General features: G+C 62.3%; 2 protein-coding genes across 7 annotated transcripts in view; one reads left to right on the top strand and one right to left on the bottom strand.

Moving 5' to 3' along the window:
• The window catches only part of MARK2 (microtubule affinity regulating kinase 2), a 54,886-nt gene extending 42,314 nt beyond the window's left edge, over nt 1-12,572 (top strand). Inside the window, exons 4-19 of one of the 6 annotated variants that reach the window (XM_008159035.3) lie at nt 780-828; nt 1,093-1,158; nt 1,245-1,315; nt 1,500-1,556; nt 2,392-2,628; nt 3,016-3,135; nt 3,228-3,327; nt 3,405-3,517; nt 4,378-4,510; nt 4,767-4,948; nt 5,228-5,325; nt 6,096-6,257; nt 6,882-7,139; nt 8,170-8,196; nt 9,985-10,029; nt 10,500-12,572. In XM_008159035.3, the coding sequence (XP_008157257.1) occupies nt 780-828; nt 1,093-1,158; nt 1,245-1,315; nt 1,500-1,556; nt 2,392-2,628; nt 3,016-3,135; nt 3,228-3,327; nt 3,405-3,517; nt 4,378-4,510; nt 4,767-4,948; nt 5,228-5,325; nt 6,096-6,257; nt 6,882-7,139; nt 8,170-8,196; nt 9,985-10,029; nt 10,500-10,860 (2,079 nt within the window). In that variant the 3' untranslated portion in view covers nt 10,861-12,572. The remainder of the gene's footprint in view (nt 1-779; nt 829-1,092; nt 1,159-1,244; nt 1,316-1,499; nt 1,557-2,391; nt 2,629-3,015; nt 3,136-3,227; nt 3,328-3,404; nt 3,518-4,377; nt 4,511-4,766; nt 4,949-5,227; nt 5,326-6,095; nt 6,258-6,881; nt 7,140-8,169; nt 8,197-9,984; nt 10,030-10,499) is intronic. The other 5 variants (XM_054725822.1, XM_028135876.2, XM_028135875.2 and 2 more) reach the window with 5 other exon arrangements.
• A 799-nt stretch (nt 12,573-13,371) lies between these two features.
• Nucleotides 13,372-17,282, bottom strand: RCOR2 (REST corepressor 2). Its single transcript, XM_008159040.3, has 12 exons — nt 17,156-17,282; nt 16,387-16,443; nt 16,009-16,089; nt 15,730-15,782; nt 15,484-15,645; nt 15,256-15,380; nt 15,087-15,156; nt 14,787-15,002; nt 14,356-14,433; nt 14,164-14,221; nt 13,802-14,031; nt 13,372-13,689 (listed from the first exon to the last, which is right to left on the bottom strand). Exons 1-12 carry the CDS (start codon nt 17,280-17,282, stop codon nt 13,375-13,377), a joined length of 1,572 nt encoding a protein of 523 aa, XP_008157262.1. The 3' UTR covers nt 13,372-13,374.
• Between the last annotated feature and the right edge of the window lie 211 nt (nt 17,283-17,493).

The raw sequence follows: 17,493 nt of genomic DNA, 5'->3' as shown, positions 1-17,493 counted from the left end.
ATCAAAGGGGAGATGTGTTCACTTTATTTCACAAACTGGACTCCAGCCCTCACCCACCCTCCACCCCAAGAAAACTAGTTTGGCTCTTTGTGCGCGTGGAGAGGCCTGGAAGTTACAGAACCCCCACCTCCAGGCCGCTGGCCCCCGCAGAGGGGCTGGAGTTCAGTTCTGTCTTCTTTCTTTATGGAAATGTAAGGTTTGGAGGCCCCGGTTTTGTTTCACAAAGAGAGCGTGAGTGTGTGGAGGTGGATGTGATTAAAATTGGCATCCGCTATATATAGGAGTGGCTCCTGTCCCCTCCCCAGGGGCCCCGAGAGAAAGGCCTGCCCACTGGTGCAGGGCCCTCTGACTTCCGTGAATCAGATGACGGGCTCCTCCAGCGCTCCCGCCTTCACACAGACCGAGCTGGAGTCTCTTTTGTCCTGAACTTCAGTTCTGAGTATTCCTGCACAGGGGCTCACGGTCCCTCCTTGAGAGGCACCCAACCGAAACCCTTCTGCTGTGCGGGGCAGGATTTGGGTGGACCGCAAGGGGCGGCTGGCTTGCCCAGGTGCAGAAGCTCAGGGTACGAGCCGTCGGAGCCCAGCTTCCCTCCCGCTGACCCTTCCTCCCCCTCGCCTATTCTCAGCCCTCAGGGCCGGGCATGGGAGGTGCAGACAATTGCCCTGTTTCTTGTCCTTGCCCGTCTTCTTTTTGGAGAAAGGAGCCTAGCAGTGCCTCAGTTGGAGGGGCCGAGGAGAGCAAGTGGAGAAACATGACCCCTCTGTTTTACTTTCCAGCTGTTCCGGGAAGTAAGGATAATGAAGGTTTTGAATCACCCCAACATAGGTGAGAACCAGCTGCCGCGCCATTCTTCCCCCACATCAGGCTCCACGCCCCGGCATATTGTCCTTCTCGCCTGCGCCCTGCCCGCTGGGGGCTGCAGTCCTCGGGATGCCTGGGGGAAGCCCAGCGCCCAGTGCAGCTCTGAGAGGAACTGGTCCTTGGGAGGAGGGAGGGGCCTTCATCCCTAGGATGCCCCAGTGCATGTTGGGGCTCGGTATGTGGCCCCTCCTACTTTCTTGACTCCTGGCTTGGCCTTTTCTCTTGTAGTTAAATTATTTGAAGTGATTGAGACGGAAAAAACTCTCTACCTTGTCATGGAGTATGCCAGTGGAGGTAGGTATGGCACTGCCTCTCCTGCCGGGCGCCCACTCCGCCGGCCCCAGCGAGCTCTCACCCAGCCCTGTGCCCGTCTCTTGCAGGAGAGGTGTTTGATTACCTCGTGGCTCATGGCAGGATGAAAGAAAAAGAGGCTCGAGCCAAATTCCGCCAGGTGGGTGTGACTCCCTCCCTGGAGCACGGGTCTGACCGTGGCCTTTGGGGTCTGGCATACAGGGAGGGGCTGCCTGTCTGTAAGAGCCTGGGTGGCAGCTTAGAATGAGGTCCCAAGGTCACAGCTGTGCCAGCGCCTGTGCCTCCCCCAGGTGCTCGGACTAACCCTTCTTCCTTCCTTTCAGATAGTGTCTGCTGTGCAGTACTGCCACCAGAAGTTCATTGTTCACAGAGACTTAAAGGTAGGCGTGCTCGCCCTGGCTGGTGTGGCTCAGCGGATAGAGCGTCAGCCTGGGGACTGAAGGGTCCCAGGTTTGATTCTGGTCAAGGGCACCTGCCCGGGTTCCAGGCTCAATCCCCAGTTGGGGGCGTGCAGGAGGAGGCCGATCCATGATTCTCTTCATCGTTGATGTTTCTCTCTCTCCCTCCTTCTCCCTTCCTCTCTGAAATCGATAAAAATGTATTAAAAACATAAAAAAAAAAAAAAAGGTAGGCGTGCTCTCCCCCTGCACCTTTGATTAGGGCAGGTGTTCCCCTCCATTCACCGTGACGTGACCACCAGGCCTCAGCATGCCAGGCACCGCCAGCCTCTAGTGCTTTGGAGATAATGAGGAAGCCGCTGGTGTGCTGCTAATGGAGCCTGAGACTAGACTCAGGATCCCGTTCCGGCAGCGGGCAGAGGCTCTGGGCCACCCTCCAGTGTGCCAGGCAGGGCGCTCCAGTCAGGCGGCCCAGGGCTGACTGAGGGGGGATGCTGACGGCGTTGACACCCGCCGCGCAGCAGCTGTGCAGAGTGCACGTGCACGGAGGTTCGAAAGTGAGGCAGACGTGACCGCGGTGAGCCTGGGCCTGACCGGCTTTGGCAGCTCAGAGCGGCTCTGAGCCTTCAGATCCCAGCTCTCGCGTGGCTGCCCTCTCCCAGCCCAGCCTGTTCACGCTGAGGACGGCCTGCCTGGGGCTGGGAGAAGGTCCTAAGCCTGGAGAGGGCGTTCTGTTGGCTTTCCCGTCCCCGCAGCTCCTGCCTGCCCAGTGCCTCGTGGGTCCACCCGGGTCCCTGACGTTTCCCTCTTCCTCCAGGCAGAAAACCTGCTCCTGGATGCTGACATGAACATCAAGATCGCAGACTTTGGTTTCAGCAACGAGTTCACCTTTGGGAACAAGCTGGACACCTTCTGTGGGAGCCCCCCGTACGCGGCCCCGGAACTCTTCCAGGGCAAGAAGTACGACGGGCCCGAGGTGGACGTGTGGAGCCTGGGCGTCATCCTGTACACACTGGTCAGCGGCTCCCTGCCCTTTGATGGACAGAACCTCAAGGTGGAGTGAAGCGCAGGCCGAGATCATTGTTGTTCCTCTCATTTCCGCTCTCAGCCTCCGGGCTTACCCGACCTCTCCCCTTTGCCACCTCTTACACTTCCCACGCCAGCGCTTCAGAGCAGGGCTTGCAGAAGGCAGCAGCGGAAGGTCTTCTGCAGCCAGTGCAGTCACCTCACTTCTCCAGGGATGGGACCAGTTGTGTGTCCGTTCATGCCCTCGGGGCACTCAGCTCGCAGGCCTCGGGCTGGTCAGGGGAGGGTCATGTCCCTGCTCTCTGCCTCCTCCTGCATTTCATTTCTGTCTGCCTGGCCGGTCTTAAGCTCTCAGGAGCCCCGATACTAGGTTTCTTCCCTCGGCTTTGGGGTGATTTCCGTTTCCCTCCTGCAGGAACTGCGGGAGCGGGTACTGAGGGGAAAATACCGTATTCCGTTCTACATGTCCACAGACTGTGAAAACCTGCTGAAGAAATTTCTCATTCTCAATCCCAGCAAGAGAGGCACTTTAGAGGTGAGCAGCTGAGAGCCCCGCTGGCCGGAAGGGCCCGGGTTCCCAAGGAAACCTTCACACTGAGGCTCCTTCCTCTTCACTTTATTCCCCAGCAAATCATGAAAGATCGATGGATGAATGTGGGTCACGAAGATGATGAATTAAAGCCTTATGTGGAGCCACTCCCTGACTACAAGGACCCCCGGCGGACAGGTGAGGCGAGGCTGGGCCGTGAGGTGGAGCCAGCCAAGGCCTCGGGACCAGCCTTAACTATATATCCCCCTGTGCAGAGCTGATGGTGTCCATGGGTTACACACGAGAAGAGATCCAGGACTCGCTGGTGGGCCAGCGGTACAACGAGGTGATGGCCACCTACCTGCTCCTCGGCTACAAGAGCTCGGAGGTGTGTGCCCTGCCCCTCCCCGGTCCCCTGCTGGCCGTGGCACCCCCGTGCTTCCATACCCCACTGAGGGCCGGAGCTCGTGTCTGCGTGTGTGTGCTGCCTCTGCTGATGAGTTTTCAGCCTCAGCTTTGGGGGCCAGAGTCCTCTGGTCTTTGCTCTCGCTGATCCCCGGAGATCAGTGAATGAATAGGTGGCTGGTGGGGTCTGGGCCTGGGTCTGGGCTTCCATATGGGTGAGCAGATCGGGCTCTGTGCTGGTGGGTCAGTTCTGTGTTCACCTAGAAATTTTGTTTCCATATGTTTGTCTCTGTTTTTGGAACTGTGCATCTCCGGGGCTCTGCACGCAAGGGTCCCTGTGTTTTTCTGAGAAGAGTCTCGAGTCTGTGCTGCTTCTGCCTGGTGCTTGTGTCGATATGTGGAACTGTGTGCATGTATGTCCATCTTCTCGTCTGTGCATCTGGGTCATCATGTCTTACGTCGGAGTCCGTGGGGTCTGTGGGATGGGGGTCTGGGTCTCCATCTGCGTCCCCACGTGCACGCGTGGCCTCTCCACCCTGCTCCCCCGTGGTGTCGGGCTTCCTCTTGGTTCTCCCTTAGCCTGCCCAGGAGGTATACGAGAGGGCTCTGTGTCTGGACCTGTGGTCCTGTGGGCGTGTGTATCCCTCTCTGAGGTGGGGGTCTTCGTGGGAGTGGTGGTGTGTCTGTCTGTGTCTGTTGGGGTCTGTGTCGGCCACCTGTTTCCACAAGTGTCCAGTTGCACATTGGTCTTGCAGGGCCTGGTCATAGGAGCGCCGGGTGGATTTGTGGATCTCTGCCTAACTTCTGCCCCCCCCCCCCCCCCCGCCCTTTCTGTTCTTGCAGCAGGAAGGCGATGCCATCACCTTGAAGCCCAGGCCTTCAGCTGATATGACCAATAGCAGTGCCCCTTCCCCCTCCCACAAGGTACAGCGGAGCGTCTCGGCCAACCCCAAGCAGCGGCGCTTCAGCGACCAGGGTAAGTGCTTTTGGGAATTGCAGGTGGGGGACTCACCCCTCTGCTGAGAGGTCACACGTTCTCGGCCTTTGGATGACATAGCTGAGTTTTACTCCCCATTCAGCGACTTATTAGTAGCATCACCTGGGCAGGCCCATTCCCTCAGCCTCTGAGAGGTGGTGTTTGCTGATTGCTGGCAAGACTGTAGGAGAGCAGGCGTGGGGTGGGCACTCTATGGGCCCTGTCCTTACCCGTTCCCACTGTCACTCTGGCCCAGCAGCTGGTCCTGCCATTCCCACCTCAAATTCCTACTCTAAGAAGACTCAGAGCAACAACGCGGAAAACAAGCGGCCTGAGGAGGACCGGGAGTCGGGGCGGAAGGCCAGCAGCACAGCCAAAGTGCCTGCCAGCCCCCTGCCCGGCCTAGAGAGGAAGAAGACCACCCCCACCCCCTCCACGGTGAGCCATGCTGCCTGGTCTCCTTCCATCTCCTCCTCCCACCCCCTCGGCCTGTCCTCTCCAGGCAGCTCTTAGTCCGGACCCACTCCCTGTGGCTGCCTGCCTGACCTCTCCTCCGGGACACTCGGGCTTACTCAGAAAGCCTCGCCCCCGCAGGAACAGCCAGCCGGTGTTTCCCGACCCGGGCCTGCTCTGGGGGCAGGTGGGGGGAAGGGGTGCTGTGACCCTGCCAGTCAAACACTGGCTCTCTGTAACACAGCCTTGTTCTCTTCCCCACAGAACAGCATCCTCTCCACCAGCACAAATCGAAGCAGGAATTCCCCACTTTTGGAGAGGGCCAGCCTTGGCCAGGCCTCCATCCAGAATGGCAAAGACAGGTGAGCAGGCCTGGGCCAGGAGCCACTCTCACGGCGGTGACCTCTGTCAGCAGCACCACTCCCCTCCCTGCTCCCTGGAGTTCCGTCCGCTCTGTCTGGTCCAGCTTTCCACACACCAGACCTCCTCCCTCCCCCCTCCCCCACCCCACTCCACCCTCTTTTCCCTGTGCTCCTGCGACCGCTCCTTGCAGTGTACCAAGTGTGACTCCCTGGTCATCTCGGCTGCCAGCCAGGGCATGGCAACCCGCTCCTCTAGGCATCAGTGCTGAGGCTCGTTCTGGGGCCCCAGGTGCAGGCAGGGCAGAACTGAGGTGCCCACCTGCGGGGTCTGCACGCAGAGGTGACCCCAGCTGTGCCCCGAGAGCAGAGTTTCCAGCCCCTTGACCATCAGCATCTCTTACTGTGCGTTCCTGACTCCACCTCTTCTGAGCCTGATGAAAACTTAGCAACACCCTGCTCTTTCTGGAGAGGAGACATCCTTGTTCTTAGACTTCCTAGGAGACCCGTGTGGCGGGAGGCAGCTGCCTCCTGTTGGCTTTCCTGCACTTTCGGTTTCCTCCCCAGGCCCTGGACCACCTCGCCTTCCTCACCTGCCCTCCGCTCCAGCTCTGCCTTCCTCAGCTCTGACTGGTGTCCCGCTGCTGCTCCCTGGGCTGACCTGCATCCTGCCGAGCTGCCCGCTCTGGCCCCTCCCGCCTGCCCTTGCTCCTAACCCAGCCTCCTGCCCGCCCAGCCCTAACCCAGGCCTTTCCGCTGCTTTTGTCTCCTAGCCTAACCATGCCAGGGTCCCGGGCCTCCACGGCTTCTGCTTCAGCCGCAGCCTCTGCGGCCCGGCCCCGCCAGCACCAGAAATCCATGTCGGCCTCCGTGCACCCCAACAAGGCCACTGGGCTGCCCCCCACGGACAGTAACTGTGAGGTGCCGCGGCCCAGGCAAGTGTGCTGGGGCAGCTGGGGCACCTGCTGCCCTACACCTGTCCCACCCCCGCCCCCAACAGTTTCCTCCACCTGGTCCTGCTCTGTCCTCGTCATCTTAGCCACAGAAACGGCTTTGTCCCCTGCAGCCAGGAAGTGGAAGGAACAAAAAATGGCTTAATGCCCCCTCTTTTCCTCCAGTCTCCCCTCAGAACAGATAGCCCGAAGCCGCCCCGAGGCTCCAGAAGGAAGCCTTTTGGTTCTGAGCCTTCCTGGACTTCCTTAGGACCCAGGAACAGTCAGCATCACAGGGACTCACCCTTGAGGGTTGGTCAACAACATTGTCCCCTCGAGGTTCCAGTCTGCCCAGCTCCCAGGGAGCCACATCTCTCCAGCCTGTACTGCTCTCCACACACGTATCCCTCCTTGCCTCCCTCCCTCCCCCAAACCATCTCCTCCCACCTCACCTAGATGTCCTCCTCACCAGTGTCCTCAGTGGTCACACCCCTCCTCCTGTGTCCTCTGTGATGGCTGCCTCTGCCCTCGCATCTCCTTCCCTGCTCCCACCAGGGCTCCAGGTGCTTGGCGGGATGGCTTCTCGGGCCCTGATGCATTTCCCCACCCCCACCTCTTTTCCCACAGCACAGCCCCCCAGCGTGTCCCTGTCGCCTCCCCCTCCGCCCACAACATCAGCAGCAGTGGAGGAGCCCCAGACCGAACTAACTTCCCCCGGGGTGTGTCCAGTCGGAGCACCTTCCATGCTGGGCAGCTCCGGCAAGTGCGGGACCAGCAGAATTTGCCCTACGGTGTAACCCCAGCCTCTCCCTCTGGCAACAGCCAAGGACGGCGGGGGGCTTCGGGGAGCATTTTCAGCAAATTCACCTCCAAGTTTGTACGAAGGTGAGTCGGGGCCTTAAGGTGGCAAAGTGTGAGGCCAGGCCTGCCTGCCTGCCTGCCTGCGGGTGGATGGGGGTACCTGGAACTGGGCTTGGGTCCGAGGGTTCAAAGAGGCTTCTGAAAGCCTACGAAATTGGATCTTTGTCAACAACTCAGGTGCCCAGACCCTCCTAGTCCCGCTCAGGTCTCCCCAACTCCTCATACATACACCTCATTCTCTGGCCTGAGCAGATGGCCCATGCTGATGCCGCCTCCTCTCTAGGAGAGTGTGAACTCAGATGCTAAAATAAAAGCCCCCTCTTCTCCTGGGTTCCCATGGAAACTTATATTTGGTGACGCAGCTGCAAAGTCATGAGACCTGAGCCAGGCTGGGCCAGCAAGGAGTTTTTCCTGGTCTCCTGTCTTGCCCCCTCTGACCTCCTTTCCCCGAGCCCAGGTGGTTGGTTAGGTCTCGCTGCAGCCACTCCCTCTGCTCCAGCCATGCGCTCCAGCCAGGGCTGCCAGGATGAAGGCCGTAAGTGCAGCAGCTGGGGGGGGCCCAGGGCGGCCGCCTCCCTCGCAGGCTGATGCGCTGATTTTCTTGTGTGGGAACCAGGGTGGGGAGTCTCTTCATGAGGTTTCCCACACCTGGCTCCCCACCACCCCACAGGGACAGTTTTGACTCTTGAGGTGCATCCAGGACTCTGGCCTCTTGGGACAGTCCCTGTCTCTGTCCCATCCTTCCTCTGCCACCTCAGGGTGGCGCAGGAGGCAGCAGGAGGCTGGCGAGAGCAGGCAGCCTGCCCTCCGCCCGCTCAGCTGGAGTAGACGAGAAGCATGCCCCTTGCCGGCCCTGGAATCCAGGTGCAGGGCTGCAGGTGGCGCGAGCAGATCCCGTGCCTGGGACTCTAGTCTCGCTGAGCGGCTCTTCCACAAACGGGGTGACCCTTGAGCCTGTAAAGTCCACCCCCACCTGCTTATCCACATACCGTCTTGTTGTTTTTGTTTTTTTATTTCTTTTTTTATTTTGTCTTTTTTTTGTTTGTTTTTTTAGAAATCTGTCTTTCAGGTTTGCCAGAAGGTAGGCGTTGAGCCCAGTGTGTGTGTGTGTCTGTCCTGTGTCCTGTGTCGTCCTCTGTCACTAACTCCCCTTTCTGGCTCCTGCTCCCCCTCCGTGTGCTAACCACATCTGTGTGGCCCTCTGCCATCTTAAAGGGATGAAGACGGCTCGGACTGGGCTGCCACGTGAGGCCACATTTGCCCACCCGGGGCAGATGGCTGTGAAGAAGATGGGCCTCTCCCCAAGCAAGGGGGCTCGTCTCAGGGAACTCTCCCTTTAAGATTGGCTCCTCCCCCACTCCCCACCCTGGGTTTTGGTCTTTGGTCTCGAACATGGGTTTGTGTTCTGGCCCTTCCCCTGTCTGCATGCGCTCCCAGGAGGGTCTCCTTGCCGAGGTTGACAGTGCACCTGGGACGGTCTCTCATTCTGGGTCTCCTGGCTTCTCCTTCTCTATCCCTGCGAACCTCTGGGCTCTGTGACCTCCTGCCCCTGTCCCAGGGGTGGCAGGACTTTGGAGGTACTGCAGGGACTCGGGGTACACGAGTGGGGCACAGCACCCCTCTGGCAGCTCCTGCAGAGCTCAGGCCACCCCCCCAGCACACCTGCTGCTTCCAGCAGTATCTGGATGAACCAAGCCGCCTCCCTTCTGGGCTGACACAGCCATGGCCCGTGGCTTCCAAAGAGCCAGGAGCTGGGATGTTCTAGGGCCCTGGCGAAACGGGAGATCCCCCTCACTCAGGCATCTCCCTTCCTAGGCCGGGTCCTGGCTCTGCTACCCGCCCCCGCCTCCCCGGCCCTCATCACCCTCTCTGGAGGCCTGGGTGGGCCAAATACCAAATACCAAGCTGTGGGACACCTGGTCGGCACGTTGGTGCCCCAGCTGACAGAGCAACAGCCGAGACAGGGTCTTCAGGCTTTCCCTTCCACCTACCGAACCCCACCCAGCTCTTCACTGCATGGCTGGCTGCTGACTCATGTGGGGGCCAGCCCTGCAGGCGCCTCCACCCACAGGGCAAGAGCCAGTGGGGCCGGAGAGCAGCCAGGCTCCGGGCGCAGTGCGCTTGTCTGCATGTGTGTCTGATGTCTTTGTGTTCCTTTTACATGTGCTGCTGCTGCTGCTCTCTCTCTCCTCACACCCTGCCCTCCTCTGCAACCCCCATTTCCCAGCTCCAGGCACCCATCTTCCAGCCAGGAGCTGGAGAAGCCGCTCAGCGGGGCCAGACCTCTCCCCACACCCCAAGGGGTCTGCCCTGCCCTGCCCTTTGTCCTCTCTTCTGTATAATTGGATGGCTTGCGGCCTGGCAGGCAGGGGAGTTATCAAAGAATGGGGGAGGTGGGCTAGTCTGGGGCCCTTCTCCTCCCCTCCCGGCCCCAGGCACCATCCCCAGCACATCAAAGCGGTTCCAGAGCTTGGCCCTCTGAGCTCCCAGCCCCTTCCCCCAGAGGCCTGCGATTCTGAGACCGCGCGGAGGTGCGGAAGACCCCCGGACAGCAGCCTGGCCATGGTCTGGGGGCCCTGCCTGCCCTGTGACTGCTGGGTGCTGGTGCCTGCACCTCCACAGCCTCCCTGCCAGCACACTCCTCTGGGACTGTGGGGAGGGGCAGGGCTCCCTGTTGGAAAGGGCCAAGCCAGCTGCCGGTGTGAGGTGCCGCAGAGCCCTGTTGGCCTGCCAGGTGATGGGAAAGCGGCCTCAGGGCCGGGTCCTGCCTGCCCCGGTGGCACCTCCCTGGACTGCCTCACGTGGGTCTGCGGCGGTGGAAGGAGCGAGAAGTCCCAGCACTAAACTCTCCCTCGCTCTGTTTTTTGAGGAACCTGAATGAACCTGAAAGCAAAGATCGAGTGGAGACTCTCAGGTGAGAGGGCTGGAGCCAGCACCGGCCCTGCCCCGGCTGCCGGGCTTGCCACGCCTCCCGCTCCGCTCCTCCTGCCACCCCTTCGCCACCCTCTGGAGGCTTCCCTTTTCCTCAGAGAGTCCCCATACCCAGCTCCGGGGGCCTTCTGCGGTCAGGTGTGCTCGGGAAGGGGGAGCCCTGCTCACCTGTCTGGGCCTCCACGCTTCCCGTGTCCAGCCCTGAACTCGGGCTGGTGAGCGGTGCTCCCCGTTCCTCCCTGACCCTCCCTCTTCAAAGGGAAGCATGACTGTACCCCTGCCCCCCCGGGCTGGCTTCTGCCTGGCTTCTCCTCGCCTCTGCCCAGGTGGAGGCCGGACCACCCACGCCCCTCGCCCGCCCTCTGCTCTCCTCTGCTCTCAGGGGCCCGGGTGCCAGGGGGGTGCCGTGGGTGGATGCCTCGGCCCCGCTGATGCGGCTCTGCCTCTCCGCAGACCTCACGTGGTGGGCGGTGGCGGCAGTGACAAGGAGAAGGAGGAGTCCCGGGAGGCCAAGCCGCGCTCACTCCGCTTCACGTGGAGCATGAAGACCACGAGCTCCATGGAGCCCAACGAGATGATGCGGGAGATCCGCAAGGTGCTGGACGCCAACAGCTGCCAGAACGAGCTGCACGAGAAGTACATGCTGCTGTGCATGCACGGCACGCCGGGCCACGAGGACTTCGTGCAGTGGGAGATGGAGGTGTGCAAACTGCCGCGGCTCTCCCTCAACGGGGTGCGGTTTAAGCGGATATCGGGCACCTCCATGGCCTTCAAAAACATTGCCTCCAAAATAGCCAACGAGCTGAAGCTTTAACAGGCTGCCAGGAGTGGGGGGCGACGGAGGCGGGCCGCTGGACTTAGCTGCTGGCCCGCCGCTCCGGCCCACCGGGCGAGACTGCAGACGGATGGCGTGTCTCCCCCTGCTGGCTCTTCTCCCTCCCGCCCTGCTCAGTTTTTTCTTCCTGTTTGTGGGGATGGGAGGTGGTCTTTCCCCCACGTTGACCCTGCCCAGATGCTGCCCTTCCCCCTCTCCCACAGGAGGTCAAGGAAGGGAGGAGGGCAGGGCAGGGCTCCCCCTCGGTACTGCGGTTGCACAGAGTATTTCGCCTAAACCAAGAACTTTTTTATTACCAAAAAGAAAAAAGAAAAAAAAAATCCCAGCGGCCACTTTTCCTCCCTGCCCCATTGGGACAGTTGAGACTGGATCTGTGGGGTTTCCTGGGAGGGTGGCTCAGGGCTGGAACGCTCTCAGGCAAGAGTGGTGGAGCTCCCTGTCAGGCCCTCCGCCAGGCCCACTGTGGGCTTCTCCCCTCCCCCCTCCCCTCCAAGCAAACCACCAGAGGTGGCCTTCCCCTGACCTCAGGCCCCTGGGCTGGAGCCTGGGGGGCTAGGGGCTGGGGTGGGGGTGCTGTGCAGCCCTGAGGTGGGTGGGCTGGCAGCGAGACGTGGGGCTCTGGCCTCCCCCCCACACTGTATCCTCTGCCCCCCTTCCCCAGAGCTGGGCATTTCCTTCCACAAGCTGCTGTGGGGACTTTTGTCCCCCCCTCAAGTCTGTGCCATCTTGTCCCACCCCCTCCCGGGGAAGAAGGCGGGGCTGACCCTAGGGCTGGGATAGGGGAGGGGACTGCTGGGCAGATGGGCTCCTGGCCCCAGGGGGCCGCCTGGGCTGGGCGTTCTCCATTATGGGAGAGCCTTTTGTCTGAAAGCGCAAAGCGAAGCCCGCTCACTCGCCGCTCCTCTTCTCTCCCCACTGCTCCGTTCATTGGCATTAATCTGGGCACCAGCTAGCTCCATAGCAGTGACTTCCCTCACCACTCATCTCTGGCCTTGCCTTTCTTCCTGACACCGTCACCCCTCCACTCAGGAGACACTGCCCAGAGCCTCCAGGCCACCGGCGGGGGCCGGATAGGGCAGCAGGGCCGGGCCTCTGCCCTCCACGGTGGGGGACAGGCCAGGCCACTCCCAGCTCGCTAACCTGTGGCCGGGGTGGGAGTGGCTGGTGGTGGGCGCTTGGCTGGTGGCGGCCGCTGCATCCCTTAATTTATTTCTCTGCTGTTTCTGTTGTTGAGAAATTGGGGGAAGGGGTCCAGCACAGAGGCTGCCCTACCCTCACCTGAGTTGTACATTTTTTGTGATGGGTTTTATTTTTTATTTTATTATTTTATTATTTTTTTTGATTTATGATGACTCCACCCCTACTCATCACCCCCACTCCCAGGCCAGGTTCCTTGGCAATTAAAGCCCTTGGGTCCCAGGAAGGGGCCTTGCCAACCTCAGTCCTCCTGCCCCCAAGCCCACCTTCGGGCTCGGCTCCGACCAAGGGCTCCCTCCTCCCCTTCCTCCCCTCCTGCCCTATGGAACAGCCCTGGTGCTCCGAGGGGCTGGGAGGGCTTGGCTTGGCTCCCAAGGGGGGGGTGGTGGCCAGGGGCTCCCAGGCAAGGCGGCCCTCCCCACCCAGCCCCCCACTCCTGCACTTAGTTTCTCCTCTGGATCAAACACGTAATAAAGAGAATGTTTGGAATCTGAGCTACCTCCTCCTCTTTCTTCTCCCAACTGGGCAGGGACCCAGTCCCTGTGGGCAAGATGCAGCCTAGCTGCCTTCCTTGCAGGAGAATGGATCCCTGTCTGGGGCCAGGGGCACACCCTCCCACCCTCGTGGCAGTCAGGAAGCAAGGCCCAGGGTCCTTACACCAACAGGGAGAGAGGACTCAGTGAGCGTGGAAGGTTTTATTTCTTTAAAAACATTGAAAAATAAACCCATGTCTGCATCTGTTCCTTTCTCTAAGCTTCCGGGTGGCGAGTGAAGTGGGCACCCTCCGAGCTCAGCACTTCCCTCGAGGCCTCTCGTGTGGCCAAAGTGGGGAGAGCTGCCCCTTAGCTGCTGTCGAGCCCCAGGGGACCTCTCTGCCCCCTCCCCCCTGCAGCCCCTCCCTACCTCACCCCAGACTTATTGCTAAAAGAAGGGAAAGAGGAAGAACTGCCAACAGGCCAAAATGTCCTCTCCCCCACCCCCCAAGCTACGATCGGGACCCCCTCTACACGGAGGGTAGGGCCTAAAGGCCACACCCCAGCTGACTAGGAGGCAGCCAGTGCAGCCCCATCCAGGAAGAGCAAGTACCCTCAGGCCAGCTCAGAGGCCCTGGGCCCCAGCCCCAGCCCCAGCTGGGCTGCTGGGAGATGGGCTCAGCTGCCTGAGATGGTCAGGTCAGCAGCTGGGGGTCTTTGAAAGCCCTTGCAAGAGCTCTAGTCCCTTCCGTCAGTGAAGCCAGGGGTGCCCAACACATCCAGCAAAGGTGTTCTGGAGCCTCTGGGTGACGAGCCTCAGGGCTCAGAGCGAGGGGGCTGGAGGCTCCAGCGGGGCTCCAATCAGGGTGGGTGGGGGCTGAGGGCCAGGGCGGGCACTGTGGCGGGAGGCAGCCACAGCTGGGCGGATAAGAGGTGGGGGGGGCTGGTTGGGGGCCAGCCGGGGCTGGAGGAAGCGGCCCTGCTGTAGTGGGGGTGGCTGGCGAAGCAGGGTAGGAGCCGTGGGCAAAGGTGGCCTCAGCAGTGGGGGCGGCTGGGACAGTGAGGTGGGAGGTGGAGGAGGGGGTGGCGCAGGGGGCACGGGTCGGGGCACAGATGTTGAGACAGATGTGATCTGGACCTGAAAGGAAAGAGAAGAGTGAGAAACCCGGCTCCGCCACACCCACAGCTCAACCCAGGAACGTGGTGGCTCCTCTCCTCTCCTCTCGGAAGGGTCTCTCGCCCCTTCTCACCTCGTCATCTTCCTCTAGGGCCGGGGCCGGCAAGGGGGCCCCTCTCCTAGCCTCCTCCATGGGGACCGGGGCTCCAGGGGCCCCATCCTGCTCAGCCTCCCATTCCTGCAGCACCTCCTCCAGATTGAAGCGGCGCCGGTAGCTCACAAAAAAGGTCTTCACCTGGGTCAGAGTCTTGTTCCCAATCACCTCTGCAATAGCCCCGAAGTCTTTGCCGTACCTGCGGATGGCTGCGGGGCCAAAGGGCAGCAGAGAGAGCACCTTGGAGCTAGTTACTTCCTGACCCTTCCCCTCTGCCCAGCCCCTTGGAGGGTGGGGAAGACATCCCTGGGGCCCTCTGTTCTCCTCAAAGTCGCACCCACCTTGTACAGCCAGAAGCTGCTCATCTGTGGTCCAGCGGGAGTTGAACTTGGTGTTGACCTGAAGAGCAAGGAATATATCCCCGACACTCAAAAACATGAAAACGGAGGCGCCGCTCTCCAAGCAGAATGCCCCTTGCTGCCCCGCCTCCAGAGAGGGCCCCTTCCTGCACCCCAACTCCAGAGCAGCCTCACCTCAGGGGGGCGGAGCGGGTCAATGCCGCCCTCCAGGGCTTGGCGGAGGCTGCTGTTGGTCTGCTTCATGCTTTGCACCTGGAAGGCCAGGCAATGAAGGGGTGTCAAGCTCTCCGTGCCGGGGAGCCGGTCAATGCCAGCCCTCCCAGGGCTCTGGTTCTGCACACACCAGTGCCACTTCCCACAAAGCTCTTTGCCACCCACCACCTCGCTCACTCCACCCTCACAGCCACTCAGCAGGGAGACGCCGTGCCCCACTCCTGTGCACAGGCCAGTGGGGGAAGAATGCCAAGTCGCCCCGCAGCCCAGAAGGCAAGGCAGGGGCAGCAGCAGGTTGGCACCTGCACCGGCTCCCTCACACCTCAGCTGCCCAGTCAGTTCCCAGCTGCCGACGGCTCCCTCTGTGCGCCCCTTCTCTTCTCAGACCCCACCTGACGCTTGAGGGAGATGAGCTGGGAATCAAGGCCTCGAAGCGTGAGGTTGGCAAGGTCTGGGCTTCCCGACACGGCGGTGAGGCCCTCGGGGCTCAGGTACATGCCCTTGGGGGGGCGCCGCCGCGTCCTCAGTGGGTGGTGGCGATACTGAGACGCCTGGGCCTCCTTCTTCCCGGGGCCTGGGCGGGCGTTCAGAGGCCGAGAGGGCAGAGGCTGCCAGAGAAAGGAGAGGACGGTGGTGGCGCAGAGCCCAAGGAGAGGGCAGGCAAGTGGGCCCGGCCAGCTCTAAGACCTCACCTCTCTCTTGGGGTCCCCGGCATCGGGCTCTCCCTCACTCACAGCGCCTCGTCCCTCTTCGAGCTCATCACTGCTGACACAGGGCGAGAGAGAGAGTGAGGCAGGGGCAGGGCCCCAGGAGCTCCGCTTGGTCCCTCCCACACCCCGGCTCACCCCTGGCCCCCCCCACCTCTCTTCTTTGTCCTTCCGGCCCCCCAGCCGCCGGGCCTGTCTGTCCATCACGCTGGTCCGGCTCCGGGTCTTCTTCCAAGAGTAGTAATACTTCACCAGGCTGGGGATCAGCTTGTCGGGCAGCTGGAGGGGCAACGCCAGAGGCTGGGGCCACGGAGCCTGGGCCCCGGGCAGGCGCGTCAGGAAGGAGGGGCTGAGGCGCGATGGCGGGGGCGGAGGGCTTTACCATCTGCTGGATCCGCTGGAAGCACTTGCCATGGAAGCCAAAGGCCTGTTCAAACAGCACCTTGTCCTCCACGGTCCACTCATCAGGGAAGGGGGTGAAGTTGGCCAGGTCGGCCAGTGACTTCTCCACGTCGTGCTTATGCCACAGGAGCATGCCCAGTGCCTGGCCCGGGAGAGGGCACAACTCAGTCTGAGCCACCCCAGCACGGTCTGGTCCCCCCCAAACCCCGGTGGGGCCACGGCTCACCTGCTCAATGTTGTAGCCATGCTTCTCCTTGGCCATTGCAATGTACTTGTCAACTGCGGGGGGGATGGGGCCGGATCTTGGATGAGGGATTACAACTCCTAACCCTGCCCCCCCGGCCCCCCCCACACACACACACAGGGGGACGCCTCCAAGCCTGAGCCCCAGGGCAGGGGTTGAACCCACACACTCAGCCTCCAGCCCACTTCTGGGGCAGACGGGCATGAGCGCCAGCCCCCAGTTCCCAGGGATGTGCATGAAGCCAGGCTCCCACCCACTCACGCTTGGCATCCGACACACAGTGGTTGGGCGACCACACGAGCATCCCCTTCAGCTCCTTGTTGCTGTAGCGTGCCGGGCTCTCTGGAGGGGAGGGGAGGAGGGAAGGCGCTCAGCAGCCTCCTGGCGCGGGCCTGGACGCATGGCCAGAGGGCGGCAGGGCAGGGCCTGCGAGGTGAGGCCCAGAAAGGAGGAGGGGCAGAGACCCAGACAGGAAGGCAGAGCAGGAAAACTAGCCATGCCATGGGGCCACCCACCCCCGCCTGCCCGCCTGGCTGTCCTTCCAGTGGGCGCCAGCCAAGGGCTCCCCCTAGGTGGGGGCTCAGGGCCAAGCCCTGGGCCCTGGGCGCCCCTCCCTGTGCAGCCTGTCCTGCCACTCACCAGGCTTGCACTCGGGGATTACGGCCTGGTAATTGGTTCCAACGCGGATCATGCTGTCTGTGGAGCCAGAGGGAGGCAGTCAGGACTCCAGGGAGGGAGGGAGGGAGGATGGGAGGATGTGGCGGGGGAGGTGGCCTGGAGTTCTTCCTGAGCACCCGGGGCCCCCACCTTCCAGGAGGCTCACTTTCCCCTGTTACCCTCAGCCATACAAGGAACTGGAATAGGAAGAGACGCTGCCTAGTCACAGCCTGTGGGGGCATGGGGGGCATGGGGGGCTCAGGGGGAGACAGCGGACAAGGGGCCAGTTTCAGAGCCCAGACCAGGCAGAGCCCTTTGTTCTGGCGGGGGGCGGGGGGCGGGGGGCGGTAGGAGGGCTGCCCCTAGACCTGGACCTCAGCCCTGCAGGAATCCAAGGCTCCTCCCCACCACATGAGCTTCCCAGCTCGGTGTGCTGTCTTTCCAGACCCTGACCAGCCAGGCCCAGTCCCCTGCAAGGTGGCAAGGTATGAGGGGCCCAATCTGTGGGTGGGAGGGTGAGGGACGCCCTAGCCCCTCAGGGCGCGGGCGGGCAGCTAGGGGCCCAGCCTCCAGATTCCGTGCCGGCAGCCCCAGGCTTTGGGGAGAAGCAAGGCACAGGCTCCGACCCAAGGAGGGCAGGAGCCATGAGTGGAACACGCCAGTGGTCGGCCACTCTCCCCTCCCCGCCCCGCCCCCCCACTCCCAGTCCGGGGGGGGGGGGGCGCCTCTAACCCTGGGCCGCGGGGCTCACCGTGCGAGTGCTCCTCCTCGCTGCTGTCATCCTCCGAGTGAGGCTGTCCGCCGTTGGGCGCCGTCTTAGCCCGGCTGCGGGACAGGATCCCGGAGCCCGCGCTCGGCTTCTCCATCACCGAGGGCATCACCCCGCCCAGATGCCCCGGGGGGCGCGGGAGCCTTCGGAGAGCGACCGGGGGTGGCCGCGCTCGCCTCGAGTGCCGTGCCCGGCCCGGCCTGGAGAGGTCGCCACTGAGGCTACGAGAGGCAGGAGGTCGGCGTGGCTAGGGTCCGGCGAGGCGGGAGCCCGGCGGGCAGCCCCGCGCTCTCCGCGACCCCCACGGGCGAGGGCGTCGG

Source organism: Eptesicus fuscus, chromosome 13 (genome assembly GCF_027574615.1).
Source record: "Eptesicus fuscus isolate TK198812 chromosome 13, DD_ASM_mEF_20220401, whole genome shotgun sequence".
Taxonomy (NCBI): domain Eukaryota; kingdom Metazoa; phylum Chordata; class Mammalia; order Chiroptera; family Vespertilionidae; genus Eptesicus; species Eptesicus fuscus.
This window is presented reverse-complemented; position numbering and strand designations above follow the sequence as displayed.